General features: G+C 38.3%; 1 protein-coding gene across 6 annotated transcripts in view; it reads left to right on the forward strand.

The window, feature by feature from the left end:
- The first annotated feature begins 262 nt into the window (after positions 1–262).
- The window catches only part of SYNCRIP (synaptotagmin binding cytoplasmic RNA interacting protein), a 30,795-nt gene continuing 9,133 nt past the window's right edge, over positions 263–21,924 (forward strand). For 4 of the 6 annotated variants that reach the window (XM_077903168.1, XM_077903169.1, XM_077903170.1 and 1 more), the window contains exons 1-10: positions 350–483; positions 1,872–2,031; positions 2,764–2,882; positions 3,000–3,107; positions 5,966–6,079; positions 6,179–6,355; positions 16,218–16,353; positions 17,301–17,506; positions 19,721–19,870; positions 20,392–20,513. In XM_077903168.1, coding sequence (XP_077759294.1) covers positions 1,884–2,031; positions 2,764–2,882; positions 3,000–3,107; positions 5,966–6,079; positions 6,179–6,355; positions 16,218–16,353; positions 17,301–17,506; positions 19,721–19,870; positions 20,392–20,513 — 1,280 coding nt within the window. In that variant the 5' untranslated portion in view covers positions 350–483; positions 1,872–1,883. Of the gene's footprint in view, positions 484–1,871; positions 2,032–2,763; positions 2,883–2,999; positions 3,108–5,965; positions 6,080–6,178; positions 6,356–16,217; positions 16,354–17,300; positions 17,507–19,720; positions 19,871–20,391; positions 20,514–21,924 lie in introns of all 6 variants that reach the window. The other 2 variants (XM_077903172.1, XM_077903173.1) reach the window with 2 other exon arrangements.

Genomic DNA, 21,924 nt, shown 5'->3' on the forward strand with positions numbered 1-21,924 from the left:
GGAGCCGAGAGAGCGAGCGAGGGAGCGAGCGAGGGAGGGAGGGTGTGAGCGAGCGCTCGAGCGAGGAGGGGAAAGGCGGCCACTCGTGTCTGAGCGGCCGCAGACGGCCCCGGCAGTGGTGGGGGAGAGGGGCAGGGAGGGGCAGGAGAGGGGCCGAGAAGGGAGCCCGCCGGAGGCTGGTGGCGGCGGTGGCAGGGGGAGCGAGAAGGAGGAGCTGGCGGAGGGCAGGGGCAGAGGGAGTGCGAGAGAGAAGCGGACGCGCGAGGGAGGGGAGGGAAGGGGGGGTCACGCGGGCGCGCGCGCGCGCACCGGGAGCGCGCTCGGAGGCGAGTGGAACTGGATCGGGTTTGCTGCCAGCGGCGTGAGCTTCGGCCGCCATTTTACAACAGCTCCACTCGCGCCGGACACAGGGAGCAGCGAGCACGCGTTTGCCGCGACCCGATCTCCTCGGACAGGATTCCTCCGCCGCAGCCCAACGGGGAGGTAACGACCGTCAGGACCCGGGTCTGGGAGGGGAGCACCGTGACATCGTGGAGTGAGCTGGGGGAGGGAGGTGTGGGGGGAAACCGGCTTTTCTGGAAAATGGATTCCAAGGGGGAGAGGAGCACGTTGACTGGGGCTGCTTGAGAGTAGGCCGCGGCCCGCGCCGCCACTTCCTTCTCTCCTCCATGTGCTGCCGCCGTTCGGGCTTTGTCTGCGGCGCTCCCGGGAGGAGGCGGCCCCGCGGCCCGCGCGGACCGCGAGCGGCGGCGGAGTTGGTGCTGTCGTGGCCGTCGTCGCGGCGCGGGAGTGGGCGGAGAGGAGCGGGTCCCGTCCCGCAGCCGCGCGGCGAGCTCGGGTGGTGCTCGCGGTCCGGCGGGCGTCAGGTAGTTCGCGGAACGCCCTCACCCCGCCGGGGTGCCGGCCCCGGCCCGTGGGTGGGACAGCTGGCCCCGGCGCCGCGGTCGCTGCACGGATGGGCGAGGGGTGGGGGCTTGCACCGCGCGCCGCGGCTCGCGTCTCGGCGGGGCGGGCGGGCGGCCGGGGGTCGCCGGCGCCCGGGGCGGAGAGCGAGCGCGAGCGAGAGAGCGAGCGAGCCATGTGTCACGGCGGAGACGGCGGCGCTGGGGGGGGCGGGGAGAGCCTGTGGCCTGGCGCCGCCGCGGCCTCGGTGTGAAGGGGCGAGGTTGTGCTGCTGCTGCTTTCTGGGGGCTCCGATCTTGGCTTCGGGTTGACGTTGGGAGCCGGTGATGGTCGTCTTGGCCTGGGACTCGGTGGGTTTCCGTTGAAGGAAGTTGTAGGACATTTGAAGGCGCAGAGCACGTGTTTCTAATGGGCTCCTGGTGGCCGCAGCGGTGAGGCTGCCGCTATGGGTGCGGAGTCGGGGGCGGGCTTTGGGGAGCGGGGGTGAAGGGTGGAGAAATTGGGTGGTAGGAAGGTAGCTTGTGTGAGCGCTTTGTTCTTCGCTGGCTGTTGTTACTGATCTATAAGCGGCAGGCGGGAAAAGCGCGCACTTCGGGGGTTTACCTTTGAGAGAGAAAAGACCAGCTTTGCTTTCTCCACACACCTCATTCTCTGTATGGGCACAGCTGCATGTGGCACGCTGGCTCGTCCTCGTGCTGATTGGGCTCCATTTGTAATCTGGTTTTTCCTAGGGAGTGTTAGCAGGTGAGTCAGGGGTGGTGCTAAGGAAAAACATAGTGAATCTGTCCTCCTGTGCCCCGCGCTCCAAATCTGGCTTGTCAGGCGATAGTGACTGTAAGGCTGCTTTAAAGGGAGGCGCAGGTTGGCTGGTGTAGCAATTGGTAGAGAAAAGTAACGATTGGGGCTCTTATATTTCCTCTACCCTTTTTGAAGATCCTAGTTTAATTTTGCTTATTGCGTTTGAACAGATCTCTGGAAACATGGCTACAGAACATGTTAATGGAAATGGTACTGAAGAGCCCATGGATACTACTTCTGCAGTTATCCATTCAGAAAATTTTCAGACATTGCTTGATGCTGGTTTACCACAGAAAGTTGCTGAAAAACTAGATGAAATTTACGTTGCAGGTAAGAACTAACACTTGCAAAATTATATTATGAAATTTTTCTATTGGATTTCTGGCTTTGAGCTAAAATAGCAACTTTTTGTGGTTTCCAATAAGTGTGGGAACTAGAGTTTTGCTTTGTCGTGATAGTTGTGAAGTAGAGGTTAAGGTGTAATAGAGGGAGGGAAGAAGGAAGGGTTAGGAGCTAAAGGCTGGCTGGCCAGATGGATAAGTATATGATGGTAGCAACAGCTGCTTAAGGTTGGGAACAGGCCATGTGACTTTTTGGGGTATTTTTATAGTAGGATTCTCGTTAAATAACTCGGTAACTGTAGATTTGTAGTCTTGTCTGTCTTGGTGTGGCTGTTGCTTTTTTCCAGTGGTATTTGAAATGGAGTAGAGGTTCAGTTGTCATGCTTGGTACTTTGTTGGTTGATTTTAGGATTTGTAAGCCTTATATATTTACGATAGAAATACTTAAGCATTCAGCATTATGTGACTTAGACACAGAACATGATGTAAAAGAAGTTGATTTCATTATTGTAAGTGTGGTTGAGAGGCCTTATTTAGTTGAGATTGCAGTTCAGAATGACTATAAAGTATGTGTGTTTCTCATTATATAGATACGGGAAATGGAAGAATTCTTAGTTGGCAAGCATGTACCTGTATTGGCAAACGTGATCTCTTAAAAAATAAAATAAAAAGTTTCCAAAAATAATAAAGTTGACAACTAATTAAGTTTTCTTTTCTCCAGGGCTGGTTGCACATAGTGATTTAGATGAAAGAGCTATCGAAGCTTTAAAAGAATTCAATGAAGACGGCGCATTGGCAGTTCTTCAGCAGTTTAAAGACAGTGATCTCTCTCATGTTCAGGTAACGCTAATTTCAGTGTAAATAAAATAAACAGGAATAGTTTTGAATTTTTTTTTTTTTAAATTAGAAACAGATAGGACAATTATTGTTAAATGTGTTTGGAAAATTCTTTTGTAGAACAAAAGTGCCTTTTTATGTGGAGTCATGAAGACTTATAGGCAGAGAGAAAAACAAGGGACCAAAGTAGCGGATTCTAGCAAAGGACCAGATGAGGCGAAAATTAAGGTATATCTTTAAAAACTTTTTAAAAAAATTCCCTTCAGTTTTAAAGTTCTTTTAACACTTTTGTGGCTTTGGCAAATAACCGCTTGGAAGTGAAATTGGGTGTGTGTTTCTTTAAGATGTTGAGAGTTAATAACCATGAGATAATTTTTTAATCTTTTCTAATCACTAGTTTTTGGAAAGTTCCTGTTTTATTTGTAGAACAACTCACTTTTAAGTTTTTCTTGTTACTGAGGTACGGATCAAATCAGTGTTGGTATTCTAAAGAAAAGATTTAAATAAGCTGTACCATATTTCTAAATGTTTCCTGAAAAGCTGCAAGTCCAGATTAGTGACAGTGGAACAAAAATAGGAGGGCATCAGTTCACTCCATACTTGTGGGGAATGTACATTTAACAGTTGACTGTTTTACTTAGAATTCTTAAACCCCCAGATTGAATGGATTTAGAATTTTAACACTACCTTCTTCCACTTCTATTACTGTTGATTTTAAAGCTCATTTGTTCATTTCTAAAGGGAGCTTTTATCAATAAAATTGATTAGCGTGGAAAAGTAAATGAAGAAACAGGCTGGGAGTGGATGCTTTTTTATTAAGGTCATGTAGAACCAGTGAGTAGACTCAAATGCAGCTAGGTTTTGATTTTTGTTTTGGTTTTTAGTTGTGTTGAGTTTTTAGTTCATAGAAAATGATGATCATAGTAGTTTTAATCTGGTGCTCTTAATACAGTGTGCTCTTGAACCCAGGGTTATGGTTTAAGAAAGTCAGTTATAAATGGTGCTATATGATGTTTTAATGGTACAGGAGGAGAGAGACTTAGAATGAGGATTTAGCTGTTAATGCCATCCATAAATTTGAGGCTTTCACAGGTCTGTGAGTGAATTTGTTTAAATCATATATCTAACTTTTTCCATTGAAATGAAATATGGTTTTCCCCTAAGTAATTCTATTCTAATTACATTTATACTTAGGGGTTATAGTTATTAAACTTTTATTAAATGTAAAATTTAGTTTATATATGGTTTTTCTGTTTTGTTTTTGGGAGAGAGTGGCTTAAAGCTTTAGTGTGACTTAAATTGTAGCAAGAAGACACTGGTATTTTTAAGAAGAGATTTGTTGGGGAATAAGTTTTCCTTAGTTTAGGGATTGGTATAAAAGGTTTCATTTGGGTCATATAAAGATTAAAGTGAAAAAAAAAGATTAAGGTAAAAGAAGCATGGGGATTGCAATACAGGAAAAAGGGAAGATGAGCCATTTAATGATTTCATTTATGTTATAGTAATATAGTAGATTTCAGTTTATTTTTGTTAAACGGTATTATATCTTTCTAAACATCTTGGTATAATAGAAAAAGCCTTTTTTAAAAATATTGTAGTGCTTTGTGGGCCTTTTTGTTAGAGTTTAGAAATAGAGGAGTTTTTTTTATTGAAGAATTTTTGTCAGATATTTAGCATTTTTGGGGGTAGAAGATGTATAAAAATCTGTCTAGTCATTTTCATTTTCATTTCCAGAAGCTGAGGTGAACCCAAATCATTTAACAGCATTTTGATAAGATTTGTCATTGTTTGGTGTCTTTTTTTTTTTTTTTTTTTTTTTGATTTTTAAAGATTTTATTTATTCATGAGAGACAGAGAGAGAGAGGCAGAGACACAGGCAGAGGGAGAAGCAAGCTCCATGCTGGAAGCCCAATGTGGGTCTTGATTCCGGGACTCCAGGATCATGCCCCGAGCCAAAGGCAGATAGATGCTCAACCGCTGAGCCACCCAGGTGTCCCTGTGTCATCTTGTTTTTATTTCAGGATTTATCAGCTAGTTATTTGATTTTATTGTTTATAAAGGGGTTTTGTGCTTTGAGGTTGAGATAGTAGAAGAGAATAATTCTTGTTTTTTTTCCTTAGGCTAGCAGCCTTCTCGTACTTTTGTCTATAATAAGGGGTAAGAGAAACTAAGACGCTGTTTAGTAAATAGGAGTTATGTAAATTTTAACAGTTCACTTTTAGGGGAGATAAAATGTAGAAATTATTTCACATTGTTGGCAGTTACATAAAGTTTTCAAAGTCATTTTGGTTCTCCTTTGTTCTGAATGAACTATGCTGTCCTGTGAAGCATGGTGCTTGAATGTCAGATGTGTTGAGGTTGTTCTTCCTGTAACTCCTAAGTTTCTGGACTTAGTTTGGGGACTGTAATTTGTTTAAAGGTTGGTGAAATGCCCAGAATGGCAGCATGTACTAGAAGTGTGGGGTACAGGGAAGTTGTTGAGTGAGAAATCCAGACTTGGGGGAGAGGAAACTTGTCTAGCTCCTTCTTTGGGGAAAAAATTAAACTCAACCAAATTAGTTGCAGTAGGAGCGCCTGGGTGGCTCAGTCAGTTAAGCATCTCCTTCAGTGCAGGTCATGATCTCAGGGTCCTCAGATGGAGTCCCATCAAGCCCCATATGTAGCCCCACACTGGGCTCCCTACTCAGCACGGGGCCTGCTTCTCCCTCTCTCTCTTTCAAATAAATAAAATCTTAAAAAAAAAAAAAAACAAATAGTTGCAGTTATTATTTTTTTTTTAGGAGATACTAGCAAAATAGATACAGACCCTGCCTGAAAATTGTTGATGGATCAATATTAGTTTTTTGTTCACTAAACACCAATTAATTGGAGACCAGAAAATAATTTGAACAGGATCCTGAAATTTTCACTAAAAATGGTACATTAGAGGAAAAATTCTAAAACAGTACCAAAAACCTGTTTGTAGGGATTGTTGCCAAGGTCAATGGAAAGATTTGAACAAGATTGATTTTTTTTTTTTTTAATTGTGAAATGCATGGGTGTGGTCTTGTGATTTAAATGTATTAATGACTTTTGAACTTTTCAAGGCACTCTTGGAAAGGACAGGCTACACACTTGATGTGACCACTGGACAGAGGAAGTATGGGGGACCGCCTCCAGATTCCGTTTATTCAGGTCAGCAGCCTTCTGTTGGCACTGAGGTAAAGAAACTAAAAACTTGTACCTTTTGTAGTAAATGCACAGGTGTCTGGTTTCCTAAAGAAACTCTCCATGGTTTTTACTTCATGTTTAATTTACAGATATTTGTGGGCAAGATCCCAAGAGATCTGTTTGAGGATGAACTTGTTCCATTATTTGAGAAAGCTGGACCGATATGGGATCTTCGTCTAATGATGGATCCACTCACTGGTCTCAATAGAGGTTATGCGTTTGTCACTTTTTGTACAAAAGAAGCAGCTCAGGAGGCTGTTAAATTGGTAAGTTTTTTTTCTTCCAGTCTCCACATTCACTATCTTTAATTATAGCCTGGTTTTTTTTTCTTAACGTGTGTAAGAGTTAACCAAATGTTTTTTGAAGTGTTGATAAGACATTGTCTTTTACGTTCCCTGTGTGTTCATTGTAGCAGTGTTCTTCCCATGTATAGTTGATTGGACTATAGGATCTGTAAGGTAGTGTGTTAGAATTCTGAGTTACTGGTTCTTTGAAAGTCTGGCTTAATGATTGTTCTTTTTAATAGGAATATTAAAAGATTTCAGAAAATTAAAAAAAAAAGATTTCAGAAAATTACTTATTTTCTGATTGTACCTGGGCCATCCCTTTTTCTAAACTACATTTATCATCTATTGTGATGATAAATTTCTAGTTAAAGAAATAAAGGATTTTGTGGTGAGTGGAACAATACTTGATTTCAAAATACCAGATGTAAGGTGTGGGGACCTAATTATTTTCCCAATTTTTGAAAACGAATGTTAATTATTGAAATTATGGTTTATATAGTTCATCTTTAAACTAGTTACATTAAATTTTGTGACTCAGATGGTTTCTACATTTTATAATTCAAGATGTCAAAGGTTAATTTCAGCCCAAAGAATGAACCAAAAAGTACAGCTGGGAAGGAACTTTTTAAAATGGTCCACCAGTTATTTGTTAAATTTACCTTATCTGGCTTACATATTTTAAGGGTAATTCTAAGTAAACTTAATATCCTCAGGTTAATTTCTCCTGAATTTTATTTTTCCTTTCCTCACATTGAGACGTTTCACATTTTAAAGTATACCATAAGGAGAAAAACCCAACTGTGCTTTGTTTTGCTTTATATTGCTTGAATTTCTCCATTGGTGTGTATAGCTAAATAAGGTTAAAGACTTTACATTAGAAAAGTGATTCTTGAAAGGTAATAGTGTCTTTAAGAAAAAGAATTCGGGAGTTTAGGTATTTCTTTTTAAATCATGGGTGATGTTTCCTTCCTTTAAATAATGCTTCCTGTTTCAGAGCAGGGTCCAATTCTATAGGGAGTGATTCACTGGTAACCTTTGGGTGGTCAAAATTTTAAGTTTCGAGCAGTTCAGGTAAAATTAAGGGCTTTTTAGAGTTCTGGAAAGATGCTTTAGTAGAAGTCATTCAGTTTGGGACGCTTGGGTGGCTCAGCGGTTGAGTGGATCCCAGAGTCCCAGGATCGAGTCCCACAATGGGCTCCCTGCATGAAGCCTGCTTCTCCCTCTGCCTGTGTCTCTGCCTCTCTTTTTCTGTGTCTCTCATGAATAAATAAATAAAATCTAAACAAAACAAAGCAAAACCATCCAGTTTAATTTATAAAAGAATACGAACATTTTTGCCAGGTAGTAAATAAAGTAGTGGTAAGTTTTAATATGGAAATGTAGAATGAGAAGACAACGAACCGTCTTACCACAATTACAGAATTTACCTTTGTTTCCTGATACATTTTACTTGGTACTACATAAAATGTAAGAAGTACGGTTACTTAGTGTATAAGTGGTGATTTGTGTATTATCAATTTTTTTTGTGTGTGTGTATTATCATTTTTAAAGGAATCACTAAACCAGCATTTGCAGGACACTTAATTCTTGCTACCAAAATACAGTAATTTTGGTATACTTCACTGGAATTTATTTCTAGACTATTTCTAGAATCCTTAAAAAAAAATGCATCATTAGAAGAAGATGGTATATAATTCAAATGTAACATGATTTTGAGTGCCAATAAAAACACATTATGAAATAATGTTTCAGTTTGGGCAGTTGCCTTAACAAATAAAATTGTCCAAATTGTTTTGCTATAGGCTGAAAATATAGTCTTATTAATATAGTTAAGTTTTTTTTAACTATAATGCAGAAAGTTCCATAGATAGCCAAACAGCCATTTTGATTCATCTAGGAACTAATTGTCCTTTTTTACATTTTTTTCTGGGTTTGTGATTTCAGTTCTTATCTGGAGCATGTTTATTTCTTACACTGCCTGAAGAATTAGGAGGCTTTGCATTTTGGTGCCTTTTAAAAGATATTTTTAGTGGTGGTGGTGTACATCCACTAGGATGAATTAGATGTATCATCGTTGCTTTTTTTAAAAGGATGCTTTGCTGTGGTAGGATTATGGTGATAACAGAATTGGTAGATTTGCCTTAATATAACAGGAAGGACTAGACTTTTGAGGAAATGAAACATTCTAGAGAAATAAAGGATTCAAATTAATTAGGATGTTTTTTGCTACTTTGTATTTATTGTGGAAATGAGTACCATTCTCCTAAATGTGTTCCTTAAAGGAACATACTTTGAAAACTTCCTACATGTGGCATATCATGAGAGTCCACTTGAATTACACCTCTATCTATAAAGTGAATTTTTATATATAAGATAATGGAATGGTCATTCTAGGTGTAGATAATCATATGTTGAAAAACCTGTTTGGCATTATTTATAGATTAGACAGGATTGAAGCACCATTTCTTTTTGTTTTCCTGTACTTTGTCCTGAGGAATACCTTAGGTCAAGATAGTTTATATACTGGAGTGCCTGGCTGGCTCAGTTGGTAGAGCATGTGACTCTTGATTTCAGAGTCATGAGTTCAAGCCTCACACATTGAGCATAGAGCTTACTTAAAACCGTTTGTTTTTTTTGGTATGATTCCGTTATAATTTTCCCCGCAGATTAAAAGTTATTGTGGATGGATTTTGGGGCACCTGACTGGCTTAGTTGGTAGAGCACGTGACTTGATCACTAGGTCACAAGTTTGAGCCCCACGTTGGGGGTAGAGTTTACTGAACGTATATGTATGTTGGTGGACTTTATTTATTTATTATTTATTTATTTTTTAAGATTTTATTTATTTATTCATGAAAGACAGAGGGAGAAGCAGGCTCCATGTGGGGAGCCGGATGTGGGACTCGATCCCTGGTCTCCAAGATCAGGCCCTGTGCTGAGGGCGGTGCTAAACTGCTGAGCCACCCCGGCTGCCGGTTAGTGGATTTTAAATTTGTGTTGGAATTACTTGTAAAATGGATTGCTATTAAGAGCTGGAAAAGAGGCATGAAGTTAGAAGCAACTGCAAACTTTTAAAATTAGCTGGTTTTCAGCCAACATTTATTTGCTTGCATTTTGGGAAATAAAAATATTTTTTCCTAAATAATAACCTAGGGGAAGCAAGACCTAAATTTGCAAAATGTGAATTATAGCTACCTATTGAGTGCTTGTTAAGATGCAGGAGCTGTGCTTGGGTGCTACATTATTACCTTTAAATACTACCTCAATCTATTCTTTAAAGTAATTGGAATTATCTTTATTCTGCAGAAAAGTAAGTAGCTTAGATGACTTACCAGAGGCCCTACAGCTTTAGTTTGATACCAAGTTTGTTCAGTTTGAGTTTTTATCTTTGACATTCAACATAGCAGTTGAAGTCAGCAATACACATTATGTCGTCAGGTAGCCTGATTATTTAAATTATATAGTGGTTTAGATAGTGTTAAAAGGAGCACAGGAAATAAGCCCTGTTTGTACTGCCAAAATACTTTTGGAATCTATCTTCATTGCTACCACCCTAGTCTTAAGATACCATTCGAAGACTCCTAGCTACTGTTTTCCATTGTCCCTTTAGAGTCTTAACATTCAGTAGCATAGGTCAGATCACAACATTCCTGTGTTGAAAAAACTAATGCCTCCAAACAAGGCCCTGTCTTATCTGATCAAATTTTTCCTCCTTTCTTATTCTTTATTACCCTTCCATCCATGCTTTGCTTTTTTTGGTACCCCACAGAAGCTATGGTCATTTCCATTTCAAGGCCACCTTTTGCTATTTTGTTTTCTAACACTCCCCCAGTTACCATGGCTGCTGTCTTATCATTCAGGTCTTCTTAGTGGAAGGCCTTTCCTGACTTTGAGCAACTTACCCATCCAGTTGCCCCATGACAGTATCCTAAACACAATAAAATAGGATGTTTAGATATATTTAAAATTATTTCTTGGTTATGTAGATTATTTGTTTATCTTTCCTTCAGGATATAAGCTTTTTCCTGTATCCCTGACATTTAGAACAGTACCACTATTTATCCAGTAGGTGCTGGATAAATAACCTACCTGACTGCCTGACTAGTGCCATATTATCTATTATTTATGACTCAAGAATTTATAACTTTCCCACATCAGCTGTGGGCTCTTATGCTATTTAAAGATTGTCTACCTTCCATTTGCAATTATTTACTCCGTGGTAGGGATTAGTGTAGATTAATGGGGGCAGTGTTTTCCCTGTCATCCCCTGGGAGATATTTGGAAGTATGTGTAGTATTTGGGTTGTCACAAAGACCAGGAAGAAGGGCAGGCAAGTTGTGTGTATATCTGTTCGTGTGGTGTGCTGTGGAATTGAAGCTCAGCACACGAGTGGTGTGGTGTGCTATGGAATTGCCACTAGCAGCACAGCGCCTATTGCAGTCCTAGATAATAGAAATATCCTGTTGAAAATGCTGACAGTGCCTATGTTACAAACATTAGAATAGTTGGTCTCTATTTGCATATTAAAAGTTAACAGTTTTAATAGGCACTGATGGTTTTATTCACTAGAGTGGTTGGTGTATGCTGGTGCAGCATGTGTAAAACCATTTTGATAATGTAGCTGACAAGATAGGTCCACGAGGTATTTAGTAACACGTTAGCAAATAGTGTGTTTAATATGAAAACACTACTTTTACTGTGGATATATAGGGTAGTTTGATTCAGTTCTTGACTTTAGAGTTTATGGGACTTGAGAGGCTGACTGCACTTAAATTGGAAGCAGATGCATTGTTTGGAGGGTAACAGAGATGGAGGGTTAGGTTGTATTGGGGTTGTTACAGAAGGGTTTGTGATAAAGATCTCAGAGCAGGACAGTTTAGAAACAGGTGAGGAGTGCCTGGGTGGCTCGGTAGGTTGGGTGTCTGCCTTCAGCTCCCGTCATGATCCCAAGATCCTGTGATGGAGCTCTGTATCATGCTCCCAGCTCACGGGTGGGGTGAGGGAGAAGGGCTGCTTTGTCTCCTTTCCCACCTACTTGTGCGCATACGCTTTCTCTCTCAAATAAAATCTTTTTTTTTTTTAAAAAAAAAGGTGAATGTAGTCCAAGCAGTGTTTTGTTGAAAAAAAAAAAAAAAAAAAAAAGATAAAACTAGTATAAAGTCAGTGCCAGAAAGTAATTGTCATGACTACAGGCTAAGTTGCATGACGCCATTTAAGTTTTTGGTGTTGGTGTGGGTAGCATAATGTAAACAACAGAATAATGAAGGATGTTTGGATGAAGAGAAAAAGACCAGGAGAGTGGCAGCCATAGAAAGGAGAGAGGTTGAAGTCTTTAAAAGGAGAAATGTTAGGTAGTGGTGTGTTAAAGGTTCCACTGATTTTTATCAGTGATTTAAATTGGACTGCTCGCAGAATGTCTGGTGACTTGAATCTGAACGTAGAGATAAATGCCCTGGATGACCAAATCAGGACCTGAAAAGATTTTGATAGCCTGAAACATAGTTAACACCAGCAAGATGGAATTGAGTAAGGACAAAGGTCAAGTCCTATATACAACTAATTTCACAAGTAAGCTGTAATGTGAGTCAGCAATGTGTTGTCCTTTCCAAATAAGCTAAGGTAATCATGGACTATGGGTTACAGAAGCATGGTGTTTTAGATGTGGAAGATTAGTAATAGTCTCTAGTTTATTCTAGACTCCTCAATCTCAATCTGTATCTACAGTATTGTGTTATGGATGTCATTATTTGGTGACACTTTCAGGAGGCAGCTTAGTTGCCCAGGATCAGAGAAGAAATGATTAGCCAGGCATAAGAGAATAGTTGAGTCATGAGCATTGTATTTAGGTATGTGAAGTACTGTCATATAGGGGAGAAAATAGAGTTGTATAATATTTAGGGGAGTAGATTTTGGCTTCATGTAAAGACAATTTTGGGGGCACCTGTTTGGCTCTGTCTGAAGAGCCTGCAACTCTTGATTTCAGGGTTGTGAGTTTTGAGTCTCCCACATTGGGTGTGGAGATTACTTACATAAAAACTTAAAAAGGATTCTCTCCCCAAGAAATATTTAAAAATAAAAATAAAGTGGACAGGCTGGGCAGGTAGTGGCTTTGCTGCTATGGGAAGAGTTAGAACTGACTGAATAACCACTTCTGTGTTAGATTCCAAATCTGAGGTCGCTAAATTTGGGGGGATTTTGGCGACTGACGGGCTATGAGGGAAGAAAAAAGTGACTTGAGCTTTTAAGCCTAGTGACAGAAATGTTCCAGACTGTAAAACTCCTTTTGTGGTGTTCTGATAGACTGAAACTGCATTGATTAATGTTCAGAGATCATCCTTACTTTGTCACCCTACTGTGGTACTGAATCTGAAAGCTAGATCTCTGAAATATCTTAACACATCAGTGCCCAGCTTCCTTGAGTTGGAGGGCATCTTTTTTTTTATTCATTTTGATACTATGATAGTGTCCTGATGTACTAATTCTTAAGAGTTAGGATTTATCAGCCTTACATAAAATATCTGTTAAGGTTCAGAACAGTTTTGTTATGCCCTTCGGCCACTCTACTCGTTACCCACTGCTGGGTTGTGAAATTTATTTGTGAATTTATGGTGATTGGTCTTCAAATTATTAAAAGAGAGAAAAGTTAAACACAAATACACATACAAAAACTGCATGTTTAATCTGTAGATGGGGCACTACTTTAAGAAATGTTTATTTTGGGGTAGTGGGGGCTTTTTTTTTCTTTCTTTCTTTTTTTCAATAATCTTTATATCAGACGTAGGGCTCTCAAGCCCTTGACCCCGAGTTCAAGAGTTGAATGCTCTGCCTACTGAGCTAGCCAGATGCCCCTCTGGGTACTACTTTTGCTTTATTTGGACAATATGCCCAGAGGATCTGCTTTGCTTCTTTAATGATTTATTTTGATTGGAGAGAGCCAGTTTACTCTCTGTGGGTTAGCTTTAATTGTTGCATCTTTAAAAATTTTTTTAAATAAATATAGATAAAGTTTATTTGCTAACTCTTCATGTCATTTATACTGTTTAGAGACCACAGCCATCTAAAAGAACCTACCTACCCTGCATTGATTAACCGTAGCAGGGCAAGTGATGAAATAGAAGGGAAGAAACTTTTCTTCTGTAAATAATAATGGAAACAGTCATCACTGCTTTGAAGCTGCATTGTTAAATGTTGGAAGTGGTATAACCAAGAATTCTTTTTTTTTTTTTTTTTTTAAATTTATTTACGATAGTCACAGAGAGAGAGAGAGAGAGGCAGAGACACAGGCAGAGGGAGAAGCAGGCTCCATGCACCGGGAGCCCGACGTGGGATTTGATCCCGGGTCTCCAGGATCGCGCCCTGAGCCAAAGGCAGGCGCTAAACCGCTGCGCCACCCAGGGATCCCTCGAATTCTAATTTTTTTTACAAAATTTTATTTTTTTTTCAAACTTAGGTATTTTCTTAGGTTTTGCTTCTAGGACTTTTGGAGAAGGAAAGTTATGCCAAGTTCTATCATCTTCAGAATAACTCCTATTTTTTCCTTTAAACACTTTGTATTTTTTTTAATTTTTATTTATTTTTTTTATTATTTATTTATGATAGTCATACAGAGAGAGAGAGAGAGAGAGAGAGAGGCAGAGACATAGGCAGAGGGAGAAGCAGGCTCCATGCACTGGGAGCCTGACGTGGGATTCGATCCTGGGTCTCCAGGATCGCGCCCTGGGCCAAAGGCAGGCGCCAAACCGCTGCGCCACCCAGGAATCCCCTAAACACTTTGTATTTTCTATTTTTCTGATATCTTAGTAGTTTTTGTCAACTCCTAGAGTTAAAAGATTAGATGATCAAATGGAAAGCTATTGCTTTGTCGCTAAAATGGAGTATTTGATGCTAAGTTATAAAAATCTAGGCGGGGGGGGGCACTTGGGTGGCTAAGTGGTTGGGTGTTGGCTCAGATCATGATCTCGGGGTTCTGGGATCGAGTTCTGTATCAGGTTCTCAATAAGAAGCCTGCTTCTTCTGCCTATGTCTCTGCCTCTCTGTCTCTCTCATGAATAAATCTTAAAAAAAAATCTAGGCAATGTGTGTGTTTTAAAGCAATTTATTGTGTTCTTAAGTTAACTTATTTGTAACTGAGTATTGTAGTCTACTTGTCCATAATCCCATAAAATGATGGATTCAGCCATAACTCTACTATTTTCAGGTAACCCAGATAGTTCTACTTTTAAGAGGATTTTGGTATTAATAGAGAATATAAATGCTATGAGAAAACAAGGTGGTGTGTGGTAGAATTTTTCAACCTCAATACTATTGATAGTTTTAAATCAGGTAATTCTTTGTTCTGCTGGGCTATCCTGTGATATAAATAGCTAAGATTATAGTATTGTGGAGAGAAAGTAGTCAGAATTTTAGGATGAACTTAAGTGATATCCAAGTATTTAAACTTTATTTTGGTGATGAGGAGCTATTGAGAGATTGTTTTCAATAGGCAAAACCTGTCATTTTTTTTTTAAAGGTCTCTGGCATAACTGTATAGAATATAAATAATCCTGGGATCATGAATTGAATCAGTGAGGTAGAAAGTATAAAACTGTTCGAACTGAAGGGAAGAACATTTGAACTTCATGTTAGATTTTCAGTATCTGGAGACGGAGAAAGGGACAGGAAGGAATTGATTTTTTGACTTACTATCTGCTTTCTTGTACTGATGAACCTTTTATGCAAGAATGGGAGGAGAGAGAGATGCCTGGCTAGCTCAGTTGGTGGAGCTAGCTACTCTTTATCTCAGGGTTGTGAATTTAAGTCCCACATTTAGTGTAAAACTTAAAAATGGGAGAGGAATGGTATTACTTTTGCCATAAGTCTGGTCCATAAACTGTATGGAAATTTATGTTGATTTTTCTTAGTTTATATAGCCCCACTTGTATATACACACAACATAGATTTTTTTTTTTTTTTGAGGCCAGGTGTGGAGGATTAATCCATAATTACTGCTATTGCTGCTACTATTATTACTAACCTGAAATTTTGAGGTGATTTTAACTGTGATATAAATAATTAACTTTTCCTGATGATTTGAGTATGTTTGAATTTGGTTTGTAAAGAGTACTGATTAGTAGATTTGTCACTTTGACAGTTTGGGTTTTACCTCTTTAATATCTCACCCTTATATTGGATATGGTTGCTTGAAGACTTACTTTTTACTCTAGTTTTATATTTGCTTCCGTACTTGCACCATAATCAGTCTGCTTGTCTTTCTCCAATTTCTTTGTAGACTTGATGAAAATGAGATGGGGAAAAACGTAGGGTTGGATTCAGGAAAATAAGGTTTTCTCCTTTTAGAATCACGCATTTGAACGTGAAAACCCCTTACTGGAACTTTATACAAGAGTGAAAGGGGGATGGAAAAAAAATAGATTTAGGTACTGGTTAGCAGAAAGGCAGAAAGCTTGCTGGTATTTGAATCTGTTTGCCTTGCATGAGGATAACTGGTTGCCAGGATGAATTTAAGTAGAAATTAAGGTGTGGGATCAGCAATTTTGAATTTAAGCTGCTTACAGACCTGGTTCCTCATTTATCAAGTTTGTGTTTCAAGGACTTGACAAATTTTTGCATTAATTTAATTCATAAATTTTTTTTTAGTGTGTTCTGTTAGTATAATCTTCCTATATGTCTCATAATTTTCCTCTTAGAGTGCCATATGCTAACTGTATTTTTAAAGGATAAGAAAACCTGATGAACATAGGATTGAAATAAGTTTGTTAAGAATTTGCGCAGATTTTTATAGTAAATGATGATAAAATATTTTAAGTATTTTTAAAACATGGTACACTTTTTCCCCTTTTAGTATAATAATCATGAAATTCGTTCTGGAAAACACATTGGTGTCTGCATCTCGGTCGCCAACAATAGGCTTTTTGTGGGCTCTATTCCTAAAAGTAAAACCAAGGAACAGATTCTTGAAGAATTTAGCAAAGTAACAGGTAAGTTGGATTTAAATAGAAGGATTGTGCAACTTCTGATACTGAAGATAATTGCATACTTTATGTGACATTGTTTTAAACACTGTATTTATTGACTTGTTTCCTCCAATCATATGAGATAGGTAACTCCCATTTTTCAGATGAGGAAAATAGGTACCCAGGCCTTTGGGAAATAACTTGTCTGAACATTACATAGTTGGTAAGGAATGCTGCTGGGATTTGAACAGTCTGCAGAATCTGTTCATTCCCTGTTTTGGAATCTTTGTGTGTTTTTTTTATGCATTTTTAGGTGATAGCTTGACATTCTTAGTAGGACCAATTGAGTAATAATTTGACTTTCTAAATTATTGGAATAATACTGCCGAAAGCAGAGATTATATATTGTCAATATGGTGCAATTTCTTTGAACTGTAAAGCATTTTTTATAATAGTTTCCAAGTTGGGCTGTTTTTATTACTAGAAAGTATTTTGTCTGCCTAGAATGTTTAGCCCTTTATCAAACTGTTATTAATCAGTCTCCAGGAACATTCAAAATCTTACTTAATACTAATATATTTCATTTGAAATAGAGCTTTTGATGACTGAGGCCAGAAAAGTATTCTAGAAGAGAATTTTAGTGTTTTCTTGGCATAATAAAAATGTTCAACCATGTCTGACCTATACTGCCATTTTCCTAACAGTTATATAAAAATTTTATGCTTCTGTCAATCAGTGGGAGAATAGTCCTTGGGTCTAATTAAAAATACATTTTCTTTTCATGGGGATTTTTTTTTTCTGTTTGGGACATGTGTAAAATGTGGATCAGGTAATTTATCTGGACCAGTTTTTTTGAGAGTCGTCTTTAAAGATAAGATACTACTTTTCAGTTTTATATTCTAGTATTAGCAAATGCTTAGATATATTTGTTCTTGCTAACTAATTCCTCTGGAACTGTTGCTTATTTTCAGAGGGTCTCACAGACGTCATTTTATACCACCAACCAGATGACAAGAAAAAAAACAGAGGCTTTTGCTTCCTTGAATATGAAGATCACAAAACAGCTGCCCAGGCAAGGCGTAGGTTAATGAGTGGTAAAGTCAAGGTCTGGGGAAATGTTGGAACTGTTGAATGGGCTGATCCTATAGAAGATCCTGATCCTGAGGTTATGGCAAAGGTAATGGCAGTCAAGTTAATAATTTTTGGTGGGGGTTCGTGGCAGAAGGAGGCTTTAGTGAGGGAAGTAAAAAACTTATAAAATGAATTGTGTACTTTGAAAAGCCATATTTTTGAAAGTGAGAGAAGTGTTGTTTATTAAAGCCACGTATCAGAAATAATACCATCTGTATAAGGAGTGAATGTAGAAATTTATTCGTGGACACTCATAATTTTGTAGCTGTCATACTCATGATGATGAGTAGTTAGCCTATATGCTGTGGAGATGGCTCACTATCATTTTTGTGTGGATTCTAAGAGCAATGTCTTTGCATTTTTGAGAATGGCGCCATTAGCTTACATGGTTTTTGTGTTAAAAGTCCAACTCCTAAAAATAGTGAACTGTACTGGCCTCAGCAGAGGTGCTGCAGTTACAAGGTTTAGCTATTATTAGGTATCCTGCTTCAGCAGTCAGTTGAGACATCCTATGAGAACAAACATCTCTTGAGTCAACACTTTACTCATTAGTGCAGCTTGTAGTTAAGTTACTCTACCTAAGAATCCCCCTTATTGGTGATAGGCTTGCAGATACAACTTGTTCACTTATCAACAGTGTGAAATGCCAGAATGGTGAATATTACTAAAGGATAGGCTTAAGGACAGAAATACTTAAGTATTCTTTTTTCTTCTGGCCTTTTGGATTATCAGTTTAAGAAATTTGGATGTTGATTTCAAGTATTTTAGGAAAGAGTGATGCTTCTTAGCAAAAGGTCAACTTTTGTAATTGTACTTTGAGGAGCTTTCTGGATTGAAAGAATTTTTTGTCAATATTTTGAATACTCCTGTTCTACTTTATATTAACATTCCAAAAGCAGGTTTTGACTGCCTGTGTTAAGTGTTAAATGTTCAATAGGTATCTCAGAGGCATGTTAGAAAAGGACCACCTCAGTTTTAATTGCAAAGTAATTACTAATTTAATAAAAACTAGTTAAACATATGTTTGTTTTGTTTTGAGCCAAGTACAGAGTTCTCATGTAGTCCTTGGCCACACCCATGCACAGCCTTCCCCACTATCAGCATCTGCACCAGAGTGGTGTAGTTCTAGTCAGCTTATATTGACACATTATTGTAACTTGAAGTCTGCAGTTTAAGTTAGGATTTACTTTTATTGTACATTTTGTGGGTTTGACTAGTATACAAATGTATGACATAAATTCATTATAGTGAATAGTTTTATTCATTCAGAATAGTTTTATTGCTCTAAGAATCCTTCCTGATCTGCATAATCACCCTTCCATCCCCTCTAACCTTTGGCAGCTATTTTTTTGTCTCCATAGCTTTACTTTTTCCCAAATGTCATACAGTGGAAGTCATACAATATATAGCTTTTTAAGATTCTTAAAATATATGCATTTAAGGTTCCTCCTTGTCTTTCCGTGGTTTGATAGCTCATTTCTTTTTAGCACTGAATAAGAATCCATTGTATGTACTATAATTTATCTATTCACCTACTGAAGGACGTTTTGGTTGCTTCCAAGTTTTGACAATTATGAATAAATCTACTATAAACAACCATATGCAGATTTTTATGTGGACAGGTTTTCAACTCATTTGGGTAAATACCAAAAAGTACAGTTGTTGGATTGTATGGTAAAAGTATGTTTACCTTGTTAGAGACTGCCAAACTGGTCTCCATAGTGACTATACCATTTAGCATTTCCACTAGCAGTATTTCTGCTCCATATCCTTACCTGCATTGGTAGTGTTAGTGTTAGTTTTTGGCTATTAAAATAGGTGTGTGGTGGCATTTCATTGTTTTAATCTTTTTTATTTTTAAAAATATTTTTTAAAACTAATCTCTGCACCCAGCATGGAGCTTACGTTTATAACCCCAAGATCAAGAGTCACATGTCCTACTTACTGATTGAGCCATCCAGGCATCTCTCATTGTTTTTATTTGTAATTCCCTGATGACATCATGTCGAGTGTCTCTTCATATGTTATTTGTCTACTTTGGTGAGGTGTCCGTTCAGGTTTTTCACCCATTAGATTTGAGTAGTCACACTTCCTAGGTATTTTCAAATGGAGTTGAAAACTTAGTTTATCTTTTATATATTTGATACTCCTTTAATGGGTAGTGACCAAAGTTAATTTTGTAGGGTGGGATGGTGGCATCTTGGAAATTGAACACTTTGGAGAAATTTACAGGGAGTTTCTGTTTTTTCTTAATTTTCAGGTAAAAGTGCTGTTTGTACGTAACCTTGCCAATACAGTAACAGAAGAGATTTTAGAAAAAGCATTTAGTCAGTTTGGGAAACTGGAACGAGTGAAGAAACTAAAAGATTATGCTTTCATTCATTTTGATGAGCGAGATGGTGCTGTCAAGGTAAATAAATGGAATTATTATAGGCATCTTAACTAATGATTTTTAGTCATCCTACAATTGGAAGATTCTAAAAACTTGAAGGACACTCAGAGGTCATGTAATCTACTCTAGTTAACTTGTGGCTGTAGCAAATTGCATTAACTTACTAAACTGATAAACTGAGTCAAAAAGATCATTAGTTGAAGAGCTGGATCTTTAGATAAAATCTAATTGACTATTCTAACTCATCCTTACAACATCAATGAAATGATTTTTTAACTTTATTTTTTTTAAAGATTTTATTTATTTATTCATGAGAGACACAGCGAGAGAGAGGCAAAGACATAGGCAGAGGGAGAAGCAGGCTCCATTCAGGGAGCCTGATGTGGGACTCGATCCTGGGACTCCAGGATCACGCCCTGGGCCAAAGGCAGGCGCTAAACTGCTGAGCTACCCAGGGATCCCCCTGATTTTTTAACTTTAAATGAAGCATAATTGTTGATAAAGGCATCTTTATGTTGATCAATACCTCATTTTTTAAGGCTATGGAAGAAATGAATGGCAAAGATTTGGAGGGAGAAAATATTGAAATTGTTTTTGCTAAGCCACCAGATCAGAAAAGGAAAGAAAGAAAAGCTCAGAGGCAAGCAGCAAAGAATCAAATGTAAGTAAAAATTGCATTAATTTAAATGTTGGTAGATTAACTGGTGAAAAATAGGTGTTGCTCAAACCTGTTAAAGACATACATAACATGCCTTTACCTTTTAAAGAAGACTCAAAAGCTTTGAAACACTGGAAAATGCCAGGTATCTCAAGAAATGTTTATTGTAGCTGTTGCTATTGACTATACTTAACGTAAATACTTATAATTCTAAATAAATAGTTTTATATAATGTAAATCAGTCTAGGATATTTTTTAACTATATTTTACAGACTGTACTCCTGAATTATGTGTTTTAAATATTAGCAGTCCAGAAGTGTTGATCTATTATTTGGTTAAAGGGTAGAGAGTTCTTTCCTCAGAGATAGGAGATATACTGAATCTCCAATTTTGATAAACTCTGCTTCCTCCTCATCCGAAGAGGCTTCTCTTTCAATACATAGTACCTTTGGCACCTCAAAGATTCCATATATGGGTTTTGAGAAATGAAATACCATAGTGTTGAAGAAAACAACTTTAAGTGTGTAATGCATTGCAGGTATCAGATCTCTTTAGAATATCTATAAAAGGATATCTACTCATTTAGACAGTGAATGAAATTTTTAGTTGGGTAAGAATGCAGTTTGCATTTTTAAAAACAAATTGGTAATTTCTAAGGAGGAAGAGGGGATAATTGCTGTTTGCAAGAACCAGAATCACCGAACTTAACTATCTCAGGCCAGTTTTCTGTTCATTGTCCTATGTGGGATACAAAAGAAGAGTAGGGGTCCTTCTACTTATTTATTTCTCTTAGTAATCAGGGAAGTAATTAAATTTCTGCATTTGGCTGTATAGTTAGGCACGTTGGCTAATTCTGAGCCTCAGTTTCTTCAATTTTAAAAGAGGATTAGACTTGGGGCACCTGGGTGGCTTAGTTGAGCATCTGACTCTTGATTTCAGGTCAGGTCATGATTTCACGGTTGTGAGATTGAGCCCCATGTTGGGCTCCATACTGGGCGTAGAGCCTGTTTAGGATTATCTTTCTCTCTCTCCCCCATCCCCCCCTCCTCATATGCTCACTAGATAGATAGATAGATAGATAGATAGATAGATAGATAGATAGATAGATAGAAAATAGGGATCAGACTAAATTATGTAAGATGTTTTGTGATTATCCAAGTGATCTATACTTATTCTAGGGCTAAAGAGACCTGCTTTATAGGCTTAGTGGTAGTATAAGGAAAAAGGCTACAGAAAACTAGGTTTTGAAGGGGAAGCTAATGCTCTATATCTCAAACCCTTTGAGTATACTTTGTGCAGTGAAAATGACTTTTCTCTTTCAGAAAGTTAACTGATGATGGTTTATTCATGCAATAGCAGAAAGTAAGTGTAGGAGATTATATTAGGAAAGTAAATAAATAGTTACAGTTATAAC

The sequence above is a fragment of the Canis aureus genome, chromosome 7, assembly GCF_053574225.1.
Source record: "Canis aureus isolate CA01 chromosome 7, VMU_Caureus_v.1.0, whole genome shotgun sequence".
In the NCBI taxonomy this organism is placed as follows: Eukaryota; Metazoa; Chordata; class Mammalia; order Carnivora; family Canidae; genus Canis; species Canis aureus.